The sequence below is a fragment of the Phyllobates terribilis genome, unplaced genomic scaffold (assembly GCF_046119375.1).
Source record: "Phyllobates terribilis strain yellow unplaced genomic scaffold, ASM4611937v1 Scaffold_364__1_contigs__length_1914224, whole genome shotgun sequence".
In the NCBI taxonomy this organism is placed as follows: Eukaryota; Metazoa; Chordata; class Amphibia; order Anura; family Dendrobatidae; genus Phyllobates; species Phyllobates terribilis.
In genome coordinates, this window is record NW_027363124.1 from 1,228,193 (window position 1) to 1,247,244 (window position 19,052).

At 47.4% G+C, this 19,052-nt stretch overlaps 1 protein-coding gene across 1 annotated transcript in view; it reads left to right on the forward strand.

Moving 5' to 3' along the window:
• Positions 1–5,373: 5,373 nt before the first annotated feature.
• Positions 5,374–19,052, forward strand: part of LOC141222898 (uncharacterized) — a 34,130-nt gene continuing 20,451 nt past the window's right edge. The window contains exon 1 of the mRNA XM_073666732.1: positions 5,374–5,429. Within this exon, the coding sequence (XP_073522833.1) occupies positions 5,401–5,429 (29 nt within the window). The 5' untranslated portion in view covers positions 5,374–5,400. The remainder of the gene's footprint in view (positions 5,430–19,052) is intronic.

The window sequence follows — 19,052 nt, forward strand, 5'->3', positions numbered from 1 at the left end:
TTGAACATCAACAAGAAGCCAGGGCTGCTGCTGCTTTCTGATTTCCTCTTATTGTTCGATGTGTCCAAAGGTGGGGACAGTGATGCCAGCGCTGAATGGTCGCAGAGCTCAGATGACATAAAAATGTCACATAAGCCTCGGAAACGCAAGTGCTCACACCACTGAAAGTGCACAGGCATGGGACGTTTGTATAATTGTTTTCATTTTAACAGGACCAAATATGAGGAATGAGAAGGGGTTGTTTAAGTGTAAAGATGATTTTTTTGGATTTTAATAATCACCTAGGCAGGTTATCGATGCAATTAGTTTTATTCCTTCCGGCCACGGTGAACAGCAATTCCAGGTAAATGTCCAACAGGCAATTCTCTTAGTCCTAGAGTTCCAACCTGTGATCAGTAGTTCCACTGCCCCGTACCAGGTGATACCCACTGTCCCCCATCTTTTGGTTGGCCCACAGCTTTTTGTATCCCCCGCCGGTATATTGGCAGTCACAGCATATGCTCCTTTGGATGATGGATATCACGACCGCAGCCCGTGATTCCACCCAGCTCTCTGTCCGACTAGCAATGAATCTTCTCTTTCTCCTGCACAGGGTTCAGCCCCCTGAATCGGCAGAAGAGCTCACCCCTCCCTCCCCCAGCTAATTGTGCCTTAGTGGAGATATTTTCTCAGGTGGAACCCATCCCCTGGGTTTACCTGTGGTGACAATGGCCCAAGGTCTCGGAGATATGGTCACTGAATGGAATAGATACCTGAGGTTGAACTGATGAGCAAACAAATCAATAACAAAACACAGCAAGCAAATTTCTAACAAAACACAAAATTAAGATTGACGAAAAGGGGTGCTCAGTGCTGGAAAAGTATGTAGAAAGCGGCCAGGTCCTCACACTAAGTACTGGACAACCTCTTTGAAGATCTACACTTACCTCTTGTTAAATTTGTCATACAATATATATGCCCCCTAGGTCAGGTTTATATTCTTGGTACAACTTATTTTTCAGTTTTTAATATTTTTATTATTTCTGCTCAATACAATTTCTTATATTGTATCTCTATTTGGCTGTATACTCCTAATTTCTTCTATGTAGGATTTATGCTTGATACATAGGAGGGCCTTTGATTTATTGGTCTTATATCGGTACCTTTGCAACCATATTGTTCAAGATATACTGATGGTATTGATTACAGAAAAAATTCTAAACTACTGAAGGTTCCAGTGAGTACTGTTGCAGCAATAATCTGGTAGTTGAAAGAACATAATTTCACCATAAACCTGCCACAGCCAGATTTCAGACCGAGGAGTGAAACAAATTATCCTAAAAATTGTCCAAGAGCCAACTATTATCTGAGGAAAGCTACAGGAGGATCTTGAATCAGGAGGTAAAATTGTTTCAAAGAAAACTATAAGTAATGCACTCTAGCTCCATTTCTGAACAAAAAGCATGTTCAAGCATGTTTAAAGTTTGTTCAACAACATGTGGACAAGAATGTGAATTACATAGTCTGATCAGATGAGACAAAAAGTGAACTCTTTGGATGCCATAATACACTCCAAGTTTTGACACTAAAAGGCACTGCATATCACCCCAAAAACAACATACCAACAGTGAAGTTTGGAGGTGGGAGCATCATGGTGTGGGGCAGTTTTTCAGCATACGGCACTAGAAAACTTTGTATAAATGAAGGAAGGATGAATGCACAAATATACAGAGACATTCGTGATAAAAAATCTGCCATCTTCCAGGATGATGAACATGAATCTAGGGTTTACATTTCAGCAAGATAATGATCCCAAACACACAGCCAAGGAAACTCTGAATTGGTTTCAGATAAAAAAAAATAAAGTTGCTAGAATGACCCAGCCAATCACCTGACCTGAATTCAATAGAAAATTTATGGGAGAAACTAAAGGCCAGAGTTCATAGAAGAAGCCCATGGGACCTTAGGATTTGAAGAGTGTTTGTGTTGAAGAATTGGCCAAAATCACGCTTGAGTAATGCATGCTACTAGTTTCTCCATACAGGAGGCATCTTCAAGCTGTCATCACCAACAAAGGCTTTTGTACGTAGGTATTACTTTTACTTTATTTTTCATGATTACACATAATTAAATTTATGGCTATCTATGATTGGATTTCCTTACCTGTGTGGATTAGATGGGTTGTTACTGACAACTGGTGAAAATTTCATGTCAATAGCACCTTTAGATAGTTAGGTCCAAAAAATATTTGAACAGTGACATAAGTTTTGGAATTTTAGCTATTTACCAAAAGATATTCAAGATACAATTATAGAATCAATCTGGGCTTATAGTGCCAACTTTCAGCTTTAATTTGAAGGTATTAACATCCTAATTGGAGTAAAGGTTTAGAAATTACAGCTCGGTTATATGGAGCCGCCTCTTTTGGTCAATTCTCAAAAGCTCTTTCATTGGCTGTATGGGCTCTTCTCTCATTAATCCATCATCAATGAAGCAAGTAAAAGGTCTTGAGCTGATTCCAGGTGTGGCTTTTGTATTTGGAAGCTGTTGCTATGAACCCATAACACAGAAAGATGCTCTCAATGGAAGTGAAAAGATCAAATCACCAAAGGGATTGCAGAAATGTTAGGAGTGACCAAATCAACAGTTTGATACATTCTGCAAAAAAAAGTGCACTGGTGAGCTTGGAAACTCAAAAAGTTGTGGACGTCCACTGAACAAAACAGTGGTGGCCGATTGAAGAATCCTTTCCATGGTGAAGAAAAGCCCCTTTACAATATCAACTCTCCAGGAAGTAGGTGTTTTTTAGTGTCTAGGTCCAACATAAAAGAGAAGACTTCATGAGAGCAAATACAGAGGGTTCACCACAAGGTGCAAAGCATTAATGAGCCTTAAAAATACAAAGGCTAGATTAGACAATATGAGGCGGTTGTGTAGTACCGTGCCACGGCCACTACCAGAAGACGGCTAGCTCGGCAAGTGAGTATTTCTGGACGGCAACGATAAGTGATCGGCAGATCATCGATGTTTGAACATCGATGACCTATCCTAAGGATGGATCATCAATGAAAAAGTAGTGGACAACCTCTTTTAGTTGCCCAATTACTTTTGAGCCCTCGAAATGAAGAGGCTTTGTAGACAAATGGTTGCAATTCCTAAACGTTTCACAGGGTATTTTTGTTCAACCCCTTTTTTTGTATCATTTTAAATCCAAATTGGTGGCCTGCAGAGCTTAAATCACAAATATTCAGTCACTTTCCAAATACTTCTGGACCTAACTGTATTCATATATTTTCTAATGATGAGCAAGCATGCTTGCCACTGCTCGATACTTAATAGATCATCGCGGTGCTCGGATTTTCAATCAAATATCTCTGGTGCTAGAGTCCCTGCCCCACATGTTTCGCGGATGTTAGACTACCATTAAACACACAGGGATTCCCTGCCTTACACGGTAATGCCGTGTTGCCATGTTGGCTACTGGAATTACTGTGATTGGCCGGCCGCATTGCTTCATCTGGTTTTATACTCGAACAAGTAATGAGTGCACCACGATGACTGATCAAGTATCGAGCAGTGGCGAGCACGCTCGCTCATCACTAATATTTACAATACATGGACAAATATTGCATCTCTCGTACACGCGCGGCTCTGCTCCATACACCTCGTACACGCGCGGCTCTGCTCCATACACCTCGTACACGCGCGGCTCTGCTCCGTACACCACGTACACGCGGCTCCGCTCCGTACACCTTGCACACCGCGGCTCCGCTCCGTATTCCTTGTACACGCGCGGCTCCACTCCGTACACCTCGTACACGCGTTGCTCCGCTCCGTACACCTCGTACACACGCGGCTCCGTTCCGTACACCTTGTACACGTGCGGCTCCACTCCGTACATGTGCGACTCCGCTCCGTATGCCTCGTACACGTGCGGGTCCGCTTCGTACACCTCGTACACACGTTGCTCCGCACCGTACACCTCGTACACGCGGCTCCGCTCCGTACACCTCATACACACACGACTCTGCTCCGTACACCTCGTACACACGCGGCTCCGCTCCGTACACACGCGGCTCTGCTCCGTACACCTCGTACTCACGCGGCTCCGCTCCGTACACCTCGTACACGCCCGGCTCTGCTCCGTACACCTCACACACGCGGCTCTGCTCCGTACACCTCGTACACACACGGCTCCACTCCGTACACCTCGTACACGCGCGGCTCCGCTCCGTACACCTCGTACACGCGCGGCTCCGCTCCGTACACCTCGTACACGCGCGGCTCCGCTCCGTACACCTCGTACACGCGCGGCTCTGCTCCGTACACCTCGTACACGCGCGGCTCTGCTCCGTACACCTCGTACACGCGCGGCTCTGCTCCGTACACCTCGTACACGCGCGGCTCTGCTCCGTACACCTCGTACACGCGCGGCTCTGCTCCGTACACCTCGTACACGCGCGGCTCTGCTCCGTACACTTCGTACACACGCGGCTCTGCTCCGTACACCTCATACACACGCGGCTCTGCTCCGTACACCTCATACACACGCGGCTCCGCTCCGTACACCTCGTACACACGCGGCTCCGCTCCGTACACCTCGTACACACGCGGCTCCTCTCCGTACACCTCGTACACACACGGCTCTGCTCCGTACACCTCGTACACACGCGGCTCTGCTCCGTACACCTCGTACACACGCGGCTCTGCTCCGTACACCTCGTACACACGCGGCTCCTCTCCGTACACCTCGTACACACGCGGCTCCTCTCCGTACACCTCGTACACACGCGGCTCTGCTCCGTACACCTCGTACACACGCGGCTCTGCTCCGTACACCTCGTACACACGCGGCTCTGCTCCGTACACCTCGTACACACGCGGCTCTGCTCCGTACACCTCGTACACACGCGGCTCTGCTCCGTACACCTCGTACACACGCGGCTCCGCTCCGTACACCTCGTACACACGGCTCTGCTCCGTACACCTCGTACATGCGTGGCTCCGCTCCGTACACCTCGTACACACGCGGCTCCGCTCCGTACACCTCGTACACACACGGCTCTGCTCCGTACACCTCGTACACACACGGCTCTGCTCCGTACACCTCGTACACACACGGCTCTGCTCCGTACACCTCGTACACACACGGCTCTGCTCCGTACACCTCGTACACACACGGCTCTGCTCCGTACACCTCGTACACACACGGCTCTGCTCCATACACCTCGTACACACGCGGCTCTGCTACATCCACACTGTAAACCCCTCCTGACCCCACACATAAACTTCAGCTCATCCAGCACCATGACAACCAGCACAGCAGAGTCCTGCATCCACTGAGGCCCCTGATCATGTGACCCCTGACTCCGCCCCTCCTGTGACCTCATCACAGCTCCTGTGCGCACAGAGCAGCCATATATGTGGTGGTGGCGGCTCTGCAGGTGGAGGTATGTGGAGACCCCATTACTGGGCGCAGGGGGCATTAACCCCTTCAGCACGGAGACTCTTTTGGGGTCTTGTGTTGCCCCTTTATAAGAATCATAAGGTTTTTGTTCTGTTTCCTGTAATAGATACATACGACCCAACTATGGAGACAGGAAGGGAGGAAACGTATTGTTCTCATAGTACAGGACCCCTTTACTGCCCCACAGTGTAATGCCCCCATTATGCCCCTTATGCAGTATGTATGATGCCCCCACACAGTGTAATGCCCCCATTATGCCCCTTATGCAGGATGTATGATGCCCCCACACAGTGTAATGCCCCCATTATGCCCCTTATGCAGTATGTATGATGCCCCCACAGTGTAATGCCCCCATTATGCCCCTTATGCAGGATGTATGATGCCCCCACACAGTATAATGTTCCCCCATTATGCCCCTTATGCAGTATGTATGATGCCCCCCACACAGTGTAATGCCCCCATTATGCCCCTTATGCAGGATGTATGATGCCCCCACACAGTGTAATGCCCCCGCAGTGTAATGCCCCCATTATGTCCCTTATACAGTATGTATGATGCCCCCACACAGAGTAATGTCCCCATTATGCCCCTTATGCAGGATGTTTAATGCCCCCATTTTTGCCCCTTATGCAGGATGTATGATGTCCCCACACAGTGTAATGCCCCAATTATGCCCCTTATGCAGGATGTATGATGCCCCCACACAGTGTAATGCCCCAATTATGCCCCTTATGCAGTATGTATGATGCCCCCACACAGTGTAATGTCCCCATTATGCCGTTTATGCAGGATGTTTAATGCCCCCGTTTTGACCCTTATGCAGGATGTATGATGTCCCCACACAGTGTAATGCCCCCATTATGCCCCTTATGCAGGATGTATGATGCCCCCACACAGTGTAATGCCCCCATTATGCCCCTTATGCAGGATGTATGATGCCCCCACACAGTGTAATGCCCCCATTATGCCCCTTATGTAGTATGTATGATGTCCCCACACAGTGTAATGCCCCCATTATGCCCCTTATGCAGGATGTATGATGCCCCCACACAGAGTAATGTCCCCATTATGCCCCTTATGCAGGATGTTTAATGCCCCCATTTTTGCCCCTTATGCAGGATGTATGATGCCCCCACACAGTGTAATGCCCCAATTATGCCCCTTTTGCAGAAAGTATGATATCCCCCACACAATGTAATGTTCCCCCAGTACCGCTTGAGGTTTTACAGTTGGAATTATCTCTCTGGAAAATGGTTTTCCCTTTGCCTGCTCCCCTACATGTATACCCGCAAGCATGTATACATGCATGTAGGGGAGCGGGCCTCACAAGATTTCAAGGCTTTGTACAGTAATATACCGCATGAGGTATATTTCTTGAAATCAAGATCAATAGAGTGTAGCAGACATAATGACTTCATGGAGGATCTTCTAAAATTCCCTCTTACTCAAAACTTTTTTCTTTTTGACAGGAAGTACTTCCACCAGCTCAGGGGTACTGCGATGGGGAACCCCTGTGCCCCCTCATATTCTAACCTATTCCTGGGCTGCTGGGAAGAAACCATAATATTCAGGGATGATCATAAAGTGGTGGCATCCATATATTGGGGTATGGTATAGATATATTAACTACATTTTTATCATCTGGTCAGGGACGAGTGAACAGTTTCTTGAATTTGTCAGGGAACTCAACATCAATAGAGTGGGCCTTAGATTTACATCTGATTTTTTTTTACCAGTTTCCTTTCCAGGATGTATTAATTTAGAAATAACAGGATGGGACCCTAGGGACACTCTACCATAAACCTACAAGCACTAATAAACTAATTGAAGTGGGATAGCCACGACCTCATCCCCTAAAAAAAGGAAAACCCAATGGGTCAATTTTTACGGTTGAGAACTAACTGTACTAATGTCACAGATTCTAATATACAGCGAATATACATGAACACCAGATTCAGGAAAAAGGGTTACCCACAGTACATTTTGGATTCCGCACAATCGTTTGCAGAAAAACGAGAGAGATAGAAACCCCTCCATACCAGACCATGAGACCAAGAAAAAGATGGTGTTTTAAAACCTCACCTTGCCACCCCGCCTGACGTCACTATTACAAATATCAAAGAAGACTGACCGTCACTACCAAAACAGAAAACTGGTGTGTACAGGTGCTTACTAAGAGTAGCCATCTCCATATATAACAATCAAATAAAGTAGGACTCTGTAACGCTAAGTATGCAAATATGAAAAATATGAAATTTGAATTGCATTACTGCTGTAGAAAGTAGAAATAACTGAGAAATCTTAGCATTTAAATTGGCCAATTCATGTGTACCCGGCAGCCACGATAAGGAGTTTCTCGTTGCCAGGGCCTAAATAGTGTGAATCCTCTCTTGGGCCGGTTTCACATGTCCATATATTTCCGGGACCGGAAAAACTGGTACCTGAGATATCCGTGTGTCCGTCTGTGGCAACCGTGTGCCATCTGTGTGCAGCATCAGGATCACACCGACCGGCGCCTGGGAATCAGGAGGAGGAACAGGAGATGATTGCCTATGCTACAGAGGGTACTAGCCACATCAGATTCATCAGATTCATCCTATCTGTTTAGCGTGAATGGGCTAAAGAGGAGGAAGAGAGCGAGGAGGAAAAGGAGGAGATGGATAGTAGTCCTCCTGGTGAGGAGAGGGATGTCTGTTGGGAATCTGGCACACATGGCTGACTTTATGTCCCGCTGCTTTCCCGTGACGCTTGCATTGCACGCAGTTTGGCCAACACTGATTACTGGTTGTTCACTCTTCTTGACCTATTCTACAAGCAGAACTTTCAATCTCTCCTTCCTGCAATGGAGAGGGCTAGTAAAATGGTGCAATACCAGAAGTCCCTAGTTGAACAATTAGTACAAAAATTACCATCTGACAACACTGGCAGCAGAGGTCATAGATCCTTGGACAACCGAGGAGCAGAGATGAAGGAGACTCAAACCAGGTCAGACAGAGGCAGGGGGAGACTATCAAAGGTCTGGGACAGTTTCATTAGACCCTCCCAGTGCCCTAATGCACGGGATACTCTAACAAGGAGGGAAACATTTTGGAACAGCATCCCCCGTGATTCCTCTGTGCCATACAACTATAGAATATCCAAACTGGACATGTGGCATCAACTGTTTCTCTACGCCTTGGAGGTGATGGCCTGTCCTGCCACTAGGGTTTTGTCAGAGTGGGTTTTTAGTGCCTCTGGGGCATAATAACTGATAGGTGCATCCTTCTGTCAAATGAAAAGGCTGACAGGTTGACTCTTATCAAAATGAACAAGATCTAGATTGGCACGGGCTTTTCAACCCCACCGGATGACAGCAGCAGAACATAAATCCAATTAAAATGTTCCTTTTTTTCTGGTGTATTCCCATACACCCCTTTTCCACTCAAACAAGTGTATACGGTTCATGGTTTATTATTTTCCGTGTCCTCCTCCTTATCCACCATATCAACAGGTGGATCGTGAGACCCTCGCTCTTATTTTTTACAGGGTGTGTATGTGTTTTTCAGCCCTTGCACTTAGTGAATAGGATTTACTAATCTAGGAGTCCCACTCCTTTCAACTGGGAAACAAATGTTTTCTGAGGCCCTCCTCTACGTCTCCTCTAAGGCATATTGAAGTCCCTCCTTCTAATTTTTGGCTGCCCTTGCACTTAGTGCATATGCCTTATGACCCCAGGAGTCCCACTATCTAACAATTTTAATAGAATGTGTATGAGGACCTTTTTATGTCTAATACAGGGTGTATCGGAGATCCTTCTCCTTCTTATTTTTGTCAGTTCTTAATAGGGAAAAGAAAATATGTGGCCTGAAAAGGACTTTTGTTTTAGGTTGCTGCAGCAGTAAATATTGTAGTGCGGCAGTGTTCACAATGTGCGGTAATGAGGCAGTGACCCAAGGAAAGTTCAACTTAAATGTCTTTATTAGCAAAAACTCACAATTTAAATGCAAATGATGTCCTCCGGATTGCAGCTGGGTGGTCCAAATGCCCGTGTAAACTGGTTGACGTGGGCGACTGCAGCGCTGTTTTCGTCTGAGGTGCGCCAGTAACGTTGCCTTCACAGGCCTGTGTTATGCTTTCACACAGGCTTGCAGTGCACAGAGTCTCCTGCACTGGAGCTGGCAAGCAAACCACTGACATTCCCAAACCTTTGCTGCAGGTTTTTAAATGAAAACTGTTGACATGAGCCAGTTGTAAGACTCGGGCTGGAGGGAGTGATCCACCCCACTTCCATCCTGTAGATCACTCCAAAAATAAAAGCCCATGTCGGGTCTTCTTAACCCAACTTCTTAAGCTTGACCTAGTCCAAACTTACTTTTATTTTGCACTACAACCACAGCTGTGTCTGTGATTGCAATGCACTCTAGCAGGTTCAATAACCTTCTATGAGAATCCTGGGGGATACATACCATCTCTCGCATATGATCCCCCTCACTGCCTCACAATTGACTTTACCAGTCTAGGAGACACACTCCATACAAATGGGAAAAATTTCAGAAATCTCATGCATACTATTCCTTTTTTTTCCTGACATGGAAGACTGCTGCATTTTTGAAAAAAGCAACATGTCAATTCTTTTAGCATTTTTCCAGCGTTTGTGCTGCATTTTTTCACAATTGAAAGCAATGAGAAAGTGTAAAAATGCTACGGGTGAACATAGCCTAAGGAGTAGAGGAGGCGTTTTTTTTTTCTCTTTTTAATTTTGCCTTATATACAAGTCATTATGGAAAAGAATGTTAACTAACATTTTTTCTTTTAAAATCAATTTTATCTTCGGCTTTGTATGTCTTATTGTCAGTCCTTAAAAGTTGTGTAATACTCTGACAACATTGTTCCCAGCAGCGATCTCGGAGTCAGAGATGTGTCAAGGCATCTTCTTCATGCTGTTCCCATTCCATTTTAGAGCTGTTTCCATCAATTTCAGTGATTTTCCTGCCCTCTTGTTACAGTCTCTGTAAAAAATGCTCAAGTTTTCAATTGACGTCTATTGTACTCGTTACTCGAATTGAGCCCGTCCGAGCGTCCGACCTGCTTGATTCAAATACCGAGCACTCGAGCATTTTACTGCTCTCTCATCACTACCAACACCTGATAGGTGCCACAGGTAAGTTACAGGTGCTGTTAATTACACGAATTAGAGAAGCATCACATGATTTTTCAAAGGGTGCCAATACTTTTGTCCACCCCCCTTTTTTAGGTTTGGTGTGGAATTATATCCAATTTGGCTTTAGGACAATTCTTTTTGTGTTTTTTCCTTGCAAGCATATTAAATGAAGAGAATAATACCAAAGAATTTGTGATTGCAATCATTTTCAGGAAGAAACTGAGTATTATCTGACAGAATTGCAGGGGTGCCAATACTTTTGGCCAGCACTGTATGTACCACCACATGTAACTGGAAAGTTCCTGACTCTGCATAATGCAGGAGAAGCATTCATAAAGTGTTGTGCCTGCTATCTGATGTATATAACTCTCATCAGGTTCTTGTTAAAGAAAAGTTTATTTTTAGACTTTGGTCTCCCGCATTCGTCTCCACTCCAACTGGTCCGGACCTGCCAAGTACAACAGCAGCATGTGGTCTGTAGAGTCGGGGAATATGACTTGACTATATATATATATATATATATATATATGTATATACCGTATATACAGTACAGACCAAAAGTTTGGACACACCTCATTTAAAGATTTTTCTGTATTTTCATGACTATGAAAATTGTACATTCACACTGAAGGCATCAAAACTATGAATTAACACATGTGGAATTATATACTTAACAAAAAAGTGTGAAACAACTGAATATATGTCTTATATTCTAGGTTCTTCAAAGTAGCCACCTTTTGCTTTGATGACTGCTTTGCACACTCTTGGCATTCTCTTGATGAGCTTCAAGAGGTAGTCACCGGAAATGGTCTTCCAACAATCTTGAAGGAGTTCCCAGAGATGCTTAGCAATTGTTGGCCCTTTTGCCTTCATTCTGCGGTCCAGCTCACCCCAAACCATCTCGATTGGGTTCAGGTCTGGTGACTGTGGAGGCCAGGTCATCTGGCGTAGCACCCCATAACTCTCCCTCTTGGTCAAATAGCCCTTACACAGTCTGGAGGTGTGTTTGGGGTCATTGTCCTGTTGAAAAATAAATGATGGTGCAACTAAACGCAAACCGGATGGAATAGCATGCCGCTGCAAGATGCTGTGGTAGCCATGCTGGTTCAGTATGCCTTCAATTTTAAATAAATCTCCAACAGTGTCACCAGCAAAGCACCCCCACACCATCACACCTGCTCCTCCATGCTTCACGGTGGAAACCAGGCATGTAGAGTCCATCCGTTCACCTTTTCTGTGTCGCACAAAGACACGGCGGTTGGAACCAAAGATCTCAAATTTGGACTCATCAGACCAAAGCACAGATTTCCACTGGTCTAATGTCCATTCCTTGTATTCTTTAGCCCAAACAAGTCTCTTCTGCTTGTTGCCTGTCCTTAGCAGTGGTTTCCTCGCAGCTATTTTACCATGAAGGCCTGCTGCACAAAGTCTCCTCTTAACAGTTGCTGTAGAGATGTGTCTGCTGCTAGAACTCTGTGTGGTATTGACATGGTTTCTAATCTGAGCTGCTGTTAACCTGCGATTTCTGAGGCTGGTGACTCGGATAAACTTATCCTCAGAAGCAGAGGTGACTCTTGGTCTTCCTTTCCTGGGGCGGTCCTCATGTGAGCCAGTTTCTTTGTAGCGCTTGATGGTTTTTGCAACTGCACTTGGGGACACTTTCAAAGTTTGCCTAATTGTTCTTTACTTAGCTGCTTTTTTCTTGCCATAATAATACAAATTCTAGCAGTCTATTCAGTAGGACTATCAGCTGTGTATCCACCTGACTTCTGCACAACACAACTGATGGTCCCAACCCCATTTATAAGGCAGGAAATCCCACTTATTAAACCTGACAGGGCACACCTGTGAAGTGAAAACCATTTCCGGTGACTACCTCTTGAAGCTCATCAAGAGAATGCCAAGAGTGTGCAAAGCAGTCATCAAAGCAAAAGGTGGCTACTTTGAAGAACCTAGAATATAAGACATATTTTCAGTTGTTTCACAATTTTTTGTTAACTATGTAATTCCACATGTGTTAATTCATAGTTTTGATGCCTTCAGTGTGAATGTACAATTTTCATAGTCATGAAAATACAGAAAAATCTTTAAATGAGAAGGTGTGTCCAAACTTTTGGTCTGTACTGTATATAATATATATAATATATATATTTTAATGCAGCGGCTTGCTGCATTGCTAAAATGTCCAGGGGGTGTGTTCTGGCTGACCATTTACCTCCCCCTCAGGTGACTGATCACATGACTGTGACATCATCACAGGTCCTGTGTGCACAAAAGGATACATAAATTCTGGTGGTTTTGAAACAGTAGAGAGTGAGAGGCCTGGTGAGGCCTGGTGATGCCTGGAAGGCGGAGGCTGGATCCCTGTGTCCCGGATACCAGTAGCCTTGGAAGGCAAGAGGCTTGGTAGGCCTGGAGTGATACCTGGAAGGCAGAGGCTGGATCCCTTTGTCCCGGATACCAGTAGCCTTGGAAGGCAAGAGGCTTGGCAGGCAGAGGCTGGATCCCTGTGTGTGTGGGGGAATACCAGTAGCCTTGGAAGGCACGCCACCTGGAGACTACGTCTGGGGAGCCTTAAAGTCATAGCTGTGGCAGAACAGAGCTGATAGAAGCAGCTGAGACCCGGCAAAGGTAAATCGGCGCTATAAATGAATATTGTTGCTGTACCTTGCTGAAGTCTGTATTTGAAGCCAAGTGGGCATAGCTGCCACTGGAAAGTCTCTAGGATACATGTGTAACATTCCTGCGAGCTACTAAGATGGACTGTGTTATAAGCGGTTTATGATGTGTAATAAACTGCTGAACTTCATATTACCGGAAAACGTTGCATGTGTGCTTTAATTGACCCGGTGAAGTGAGTGCCTCGAGCGTGATGAATAGCGCTGCCTTACATGTGGTTGGAGAATGCGGGCAACTGCAGCCTGGTTGCTAGGGGTAACGGCACAGGACGACGAATGTGGATGCAAGCATCTTGCTGTGGCTCGGCGGGGTCACGAAGATTAAAGCATCTGGCTGTAACTCGGCGGGGTTACGAAAATTGTCATCGCACTCAAACCTGGTTTGCTGTGGCTTGGTGGGGCCACAAAAATTTTCCGGGGAGAGCGGTGTTAAGTGTCTAGTGTGAATAGTGTATCGCGATGGCTATGAATGGAGCAGTATCCCCAGACGGAATGGAGAAGTGGTTAGATGACAGGCTGCAAACGCTCTTCAGCAAAATAGAGTTTTCTGAAGAAATGCAGGAGCAGATAAAGATGGCTGTGAAGGGAGCAGCGGATGAGACTGAAGCTGCTGAACGGTTAAGGTACCTGTTGAAGTTACAGCAACAGGACATGGTGCAGGAAAGGCAGGAGCAGTTGGCACCGTATAGTATGGCGGTAGCTTACCATTCTGTGAGTCCTCCGGGGGCGCCGGTATTGTCCCAGATTGCCCGGGGAGGTGGTAAGAGATGTTTTGAACTGGGTCCTAAGACAGTTGCGTTTTTTTTTTTGTTAAAATACCCCCTATAGGTGTGGGTGTCCAAAAGGAGTCGGAGTCTCAAAGAGGGTGGAGTGTAGAAAACCGAAATTGGTTACTGGTTGTGGGTTGGTACCGCCTGAAAATGACAATTTGACCGTTGATAGCGGGGTAGCTCCAGCAGAAGGGGTTGACGTCAAAGTGGGAGGTGACTTGTTGGTCCACAACACCTTGGGGAGTGACACAGACCCCACAACTGACGGTGACACTACGAAAGTAGAAAGAGAGTTCAGTCAGGAGGAGCTAGACGAGGTGAGAAAGTCCCACTCTTGTCATCGACGGCGCAAGGGCCACTAAAAAGTTGCTCCTGTATCCTTTGCTGAAAGCGCAAATAATATCAGGAGGGAAGAGGAGGTGACGTTGCCAGTAGCAACCTCTGGTACAGTACTGAGACAGAAGGATCAGGATCCGACAGCCCTGAAAGAGGAGGCGGCCAGTCATGACCAAGTGCTGAAGCCTATCAGGCAGCAGTGTCAGAGTGACGTGCAGCAACTATGGGAAAACCTGGAGAACGTGTCCTCAGACCAGCTGAGCCTGGAGTCTGAACGGCAGAAGATAAACCAGGTTGTGAGCAGGGGCGTACATAGGAATCATGGGGCCCCATAGCAGAAGCTCTGATTGCCCCCCCCCAAAAAAAAAAATTTAAATAATTGTCAGTGTCACCAAAGATCAGATCTCACAACTTTCCATCCTTTACATGGTAATTTTCCTCCTGCTGAATTCCTAGATCTCTCTTTCATTGCCCCATAAAGTGTGATGCCAATAAAAGGGCCCTCCAAACACAGTATGATACCCCCATGGTGAATTCCTCCACCTGCGCAGTATAATGACCCTACTGTACCCCACCTCAACTCCCAGGGCAAAGTATGCTGACCCCAACACAGTATGATCCCCCAACTGTGAGCCCCTAAAGCTAGAGAGGATGGTACATAATAAGGGAGGGTGTTATGCATAATAAAAGAGGAAACTATATAACTAAGGATGGCGCTATACATAATAAGTGAATATACTATATACTAAGGGACTGTGCTATACATAATAAGGCTACATTCCTGTATCTGTGTGCAGTGTCAGTGTGCTGCCGTGTTTTACCGACGCATTGAGCATGTCTTATTCTAATCCTCAAAATCGGATCAGAACAGTACATTCTCTGACCCTCACAGATCTCATTCTCAGATCCGTGATTTTCATGGATGTGTGAATGGATCTATAAAACTCTACGAGTCCGTGGACCATCCGATAAAAAAATCTGGCTGCAGACGGACATTTCACATAAATGTGAGAAAGCAGCCTAAGGGATTTTACAGACAACATTATCACTCCAAGTCACACAGTGCAGATACCGAATAATATTTACATCCAGGCACTTACCGCTGACGTCTCACTGATCAGAGTTGGTTTCTGCTGCTTCTTCTCCATCTGGTCAGACCTTCCTGTCAACATCGCCCAGCCACGACTCGTCTTGTCACGATGATCTCCAGCCTAGAAAATAACAAGGTCACATATTGTATGCATACATGTGTCTCCCCCACACTGCGCCCCTGAAAACAGATATGTACCCCCCATTAATATACTATTAGCCACTTAGTAATCAAAATATAAAGTGATAAGCAGCACTGTGCCCCCCATTAACTATAATCTCCACCAGCCAATAGTATAAATTATTCAGTCTCTGTGACTCTCCCCAATTAACTGTAAGGCTATGTGCACACGGAAAACATACAAGGCTTTACAGTACAAGCAAAGTGAAACCCCCATCATTGCTCTCTCCCAGCACCCCCATCATTGCTCTCTCCCACCACCTCCATCATTGCTCTCTCCCAGCACCCCCGTCATTGCTCTCTCCCAGCACCCCCGTCATTACTCTGTCCCAGCACCCCCATCATTGCTCTGTCCCAGCACCCCCATCATTGCTCTGTCCCAGCACCCCCATCATTGCTCTGTCCCAGCACCCCCATCATTGCTCTGTCCCAGCACCTCCATCATTGCTCTCTGCCAGCCCCCCATCATTGCTCTGTCCCAGCACCCCCATCATTGCTCTGTCCCAGCACCCCCATCATTGCTCTGTCCCAGCCCCCCATCATTGCTCTGTCCCAGCACCCCCATCATTGCTCTGTCCCAGCACCCCCATCATTGCTCTCTCCCAGCACCCCCATCATTGCTCTCTCCCAGCACCCCCATCATTGCTCTCTCTCAGCACCCCCATCATTTCTCTGTCCCAGCACCTCCATCATTGCTCTCCCAGCCCCCCATCATTGCTCTGTCCCAGCACCCCCATCATTGCTCTGTCCCAGCACCTCCATCATTGCTCTCTCTCAGCCCCCCCATCATTGCTCTGTCCCAGCACCTCCATCATTGCTCTCTCCCAGCACCCCCATCATTGCTCTCTCCCAGCACCCCCATTATTGCTATCTCCTGGCACCCCCATCATTGCTCTGTCCCAGCACCCCCATCATTGCTCTCTCCCAGCACCCCCATCATTGCTCTCTCCCACCATCCCATCATTGCTCTCTCCCAGGAACACGTCATTGCTCTCCCCTTCCTCACCATCCCCATCATTGCTCTCCCCAGCCCTATCAGCCCCATTATTGCTCTTCCCAGCATCATCATTCCTCTCCTCAGCCCCATCATTGCTCTCCCCAGCCCCATCAACGCTCTTCCCAGTCCCATCAGCCTCATTATTGCTCTTCCCAGCCCCATTATTCCTCTCCCCAGCCCCATCCGCCCCATTATTGCTCTTCCCAGACCCATCAGCCCCATCATTCCTCTCCTCAGCCCCATCATTGCTCTCCCTGGCCCCTTCTGCCCCATCATTGCTCTCCCCAGCCCCATCAGCGCTCTTCCCAGTCCCATCAGCCTCATTATTGCTCTTCCCAGCCCCATTATTCCTCTCCCCAGCCCCATCCGCCCCATTATTGCTCTTCCCAGACCCATCAGCCCCATCATTCCTCTCCTCAGCCCCATCAGCCCCATCATTGCTCTCCCTGGCCCCTTCTGCCCCATCATTGCTCTCCCTGGCCCCTTCTACCCCATCATTCCTCTTCCCGGCCCTATCAGCCCCATCATTCCTCTCCCTGGCCCCATCAGCCCAATTATTGCTCTCCCCAGCCCCATCAGCTCCATCATTCCTCTCCCCAGCCCCATCAACTCCATTATTCCTCTCCCCAGCCCCATCAGTCCCTATTATTGCTCTCACCAGCCCCTCCATCCCATTATTTCTCTCCCCAGCCCCATCAGCCCCATTATTGCTCTTCCCGACCCCATCATTCCTCTTCCCGGCCCTATCAGCTCCATCATTCCTCTCCCTGGCCCAACAGCCCCATTATTGCTCTTCCTAGCCCCATCATCCCATCATTCCTCTCCCCAGCCCCATCAACTCCATTATTCCTCTCCCCAGCCTCATCATTCTTCACCCCAGCCCCATTATTGCTCTTCCCAGCCCCATTATTACTCTCCCCTGACCCATCATTCCTCTCCCCAGCCCCATCAGCCCCATTATTGCTCTCCCCAGCCCCATCAACCCCATTATTCCTCTCCCCAGCCCCATCAGCCCTCCCCCAAGCTACATTATTGCTTTCCCCAGCCCCATCATTGCTCTCCCCAGTCCCATCAGCCCCATTATTGCTCTTCCCAGCCCCATCATTCCTCTCCACAGCCCCATTATTGCCCTCCCCAGCGTTTAAGTAAAAACAACAACAAAAAAAAAAAACAACTTACCTCAGCTCGCTCCCCTGCAGCATTCTCCTTGTTGCCGGCAGCTTTCTTCCTGACCCAGGCGCACGCTGCATGATGACGTCATAAAGCTGCGCGTGCCTGGGTCAGGGAGGAAGCAGAGGACGAACCCTCCAACTCCGCTGCTATTCTCCTCCTGACAGCAGCGGAGCTGCAGGGATTGCTCCCCGACCGCTGCGTGCAGGGAGCAGGTGCACCTTGCGGGCCCCTTGGTGCAGCTGCATGGTGGGGACCCGGCGCAGCTGCACCGGCGGCTGTATGTCCACCCCTGGACTGCTATGGGGCCCCCCCGGCTCATGGGCCCCATAACAGTCGCGTGGTCTGCCGCCATTGGCGGTACGCCACTGGTTGTGAGGAACTTACAGCGAGAACTGGAGGAAAGCAGCAAGGAAATCAACAATTAGAAGGAAAAGTTCCAGAAAAATAAAGAGGAGGTTTTTCAGTTGGAGCTTGACAGTTTGAATATGAGTTGTGCGAGATGAAAGATCGTTTCTCCCTGGTACAGTTAGAGCTGATGCAGGTGAAACAAAGGCTGGATGAGGGTCTACACCAGAGGGATAGGGAGCTGTCTGCCTTAAAAGGGGCGCTGCAGGATGAAGTTTCTGGACGTGATCAAAACCTAGAATGACTGCGCGAACAGTTCAACCGGGAGCTGTCTGAATCCAAGATGGAGTATGGTGAACTCAGTAGGGAACTGCAACAAATTAAGAGAGACTATGAGGGTCTCCTCAAGGTTAAGGAAAAACTAGAGGATGATAAGGCGGATGCAGAGCACATGCGCCAAGTGATTGAGACCACTCTACAGGACACCCGTGATGAAAATGATGATCTCCGCAGAAAGACCCTAGGTCTGGAAGCTCAGGTGAAGGAGAGGCAGACATTCTGTGATGATCTCCAGAGGGCAGAGACGTGCCTTAAGGATAGAATCTGCAGGATGGAGGAGTCTATCGGAGAAGGGAGGTATGAAGCAAATGCCTCTTTGAATAATGCAAGATTGGGTGATTCGGTGGATGTAAAAGCCGGGATCAAGGAGCTCAAGGAGTCGCTACAAGCCCATTTGAAGCAAGAGAAGCTTGAGAGACTGGCTGTCGAGAGCCGAGTGGGCGCATTGGAGACAGAGAGGTCTGAGAGAACTCTACTGTTAAAGGAGCAGTTGAAGCAGGAAGAGCTTCAGAGATGGGCTGCTGAGAGAGTGTTAAAAGAAGATAAATATGGAATAGA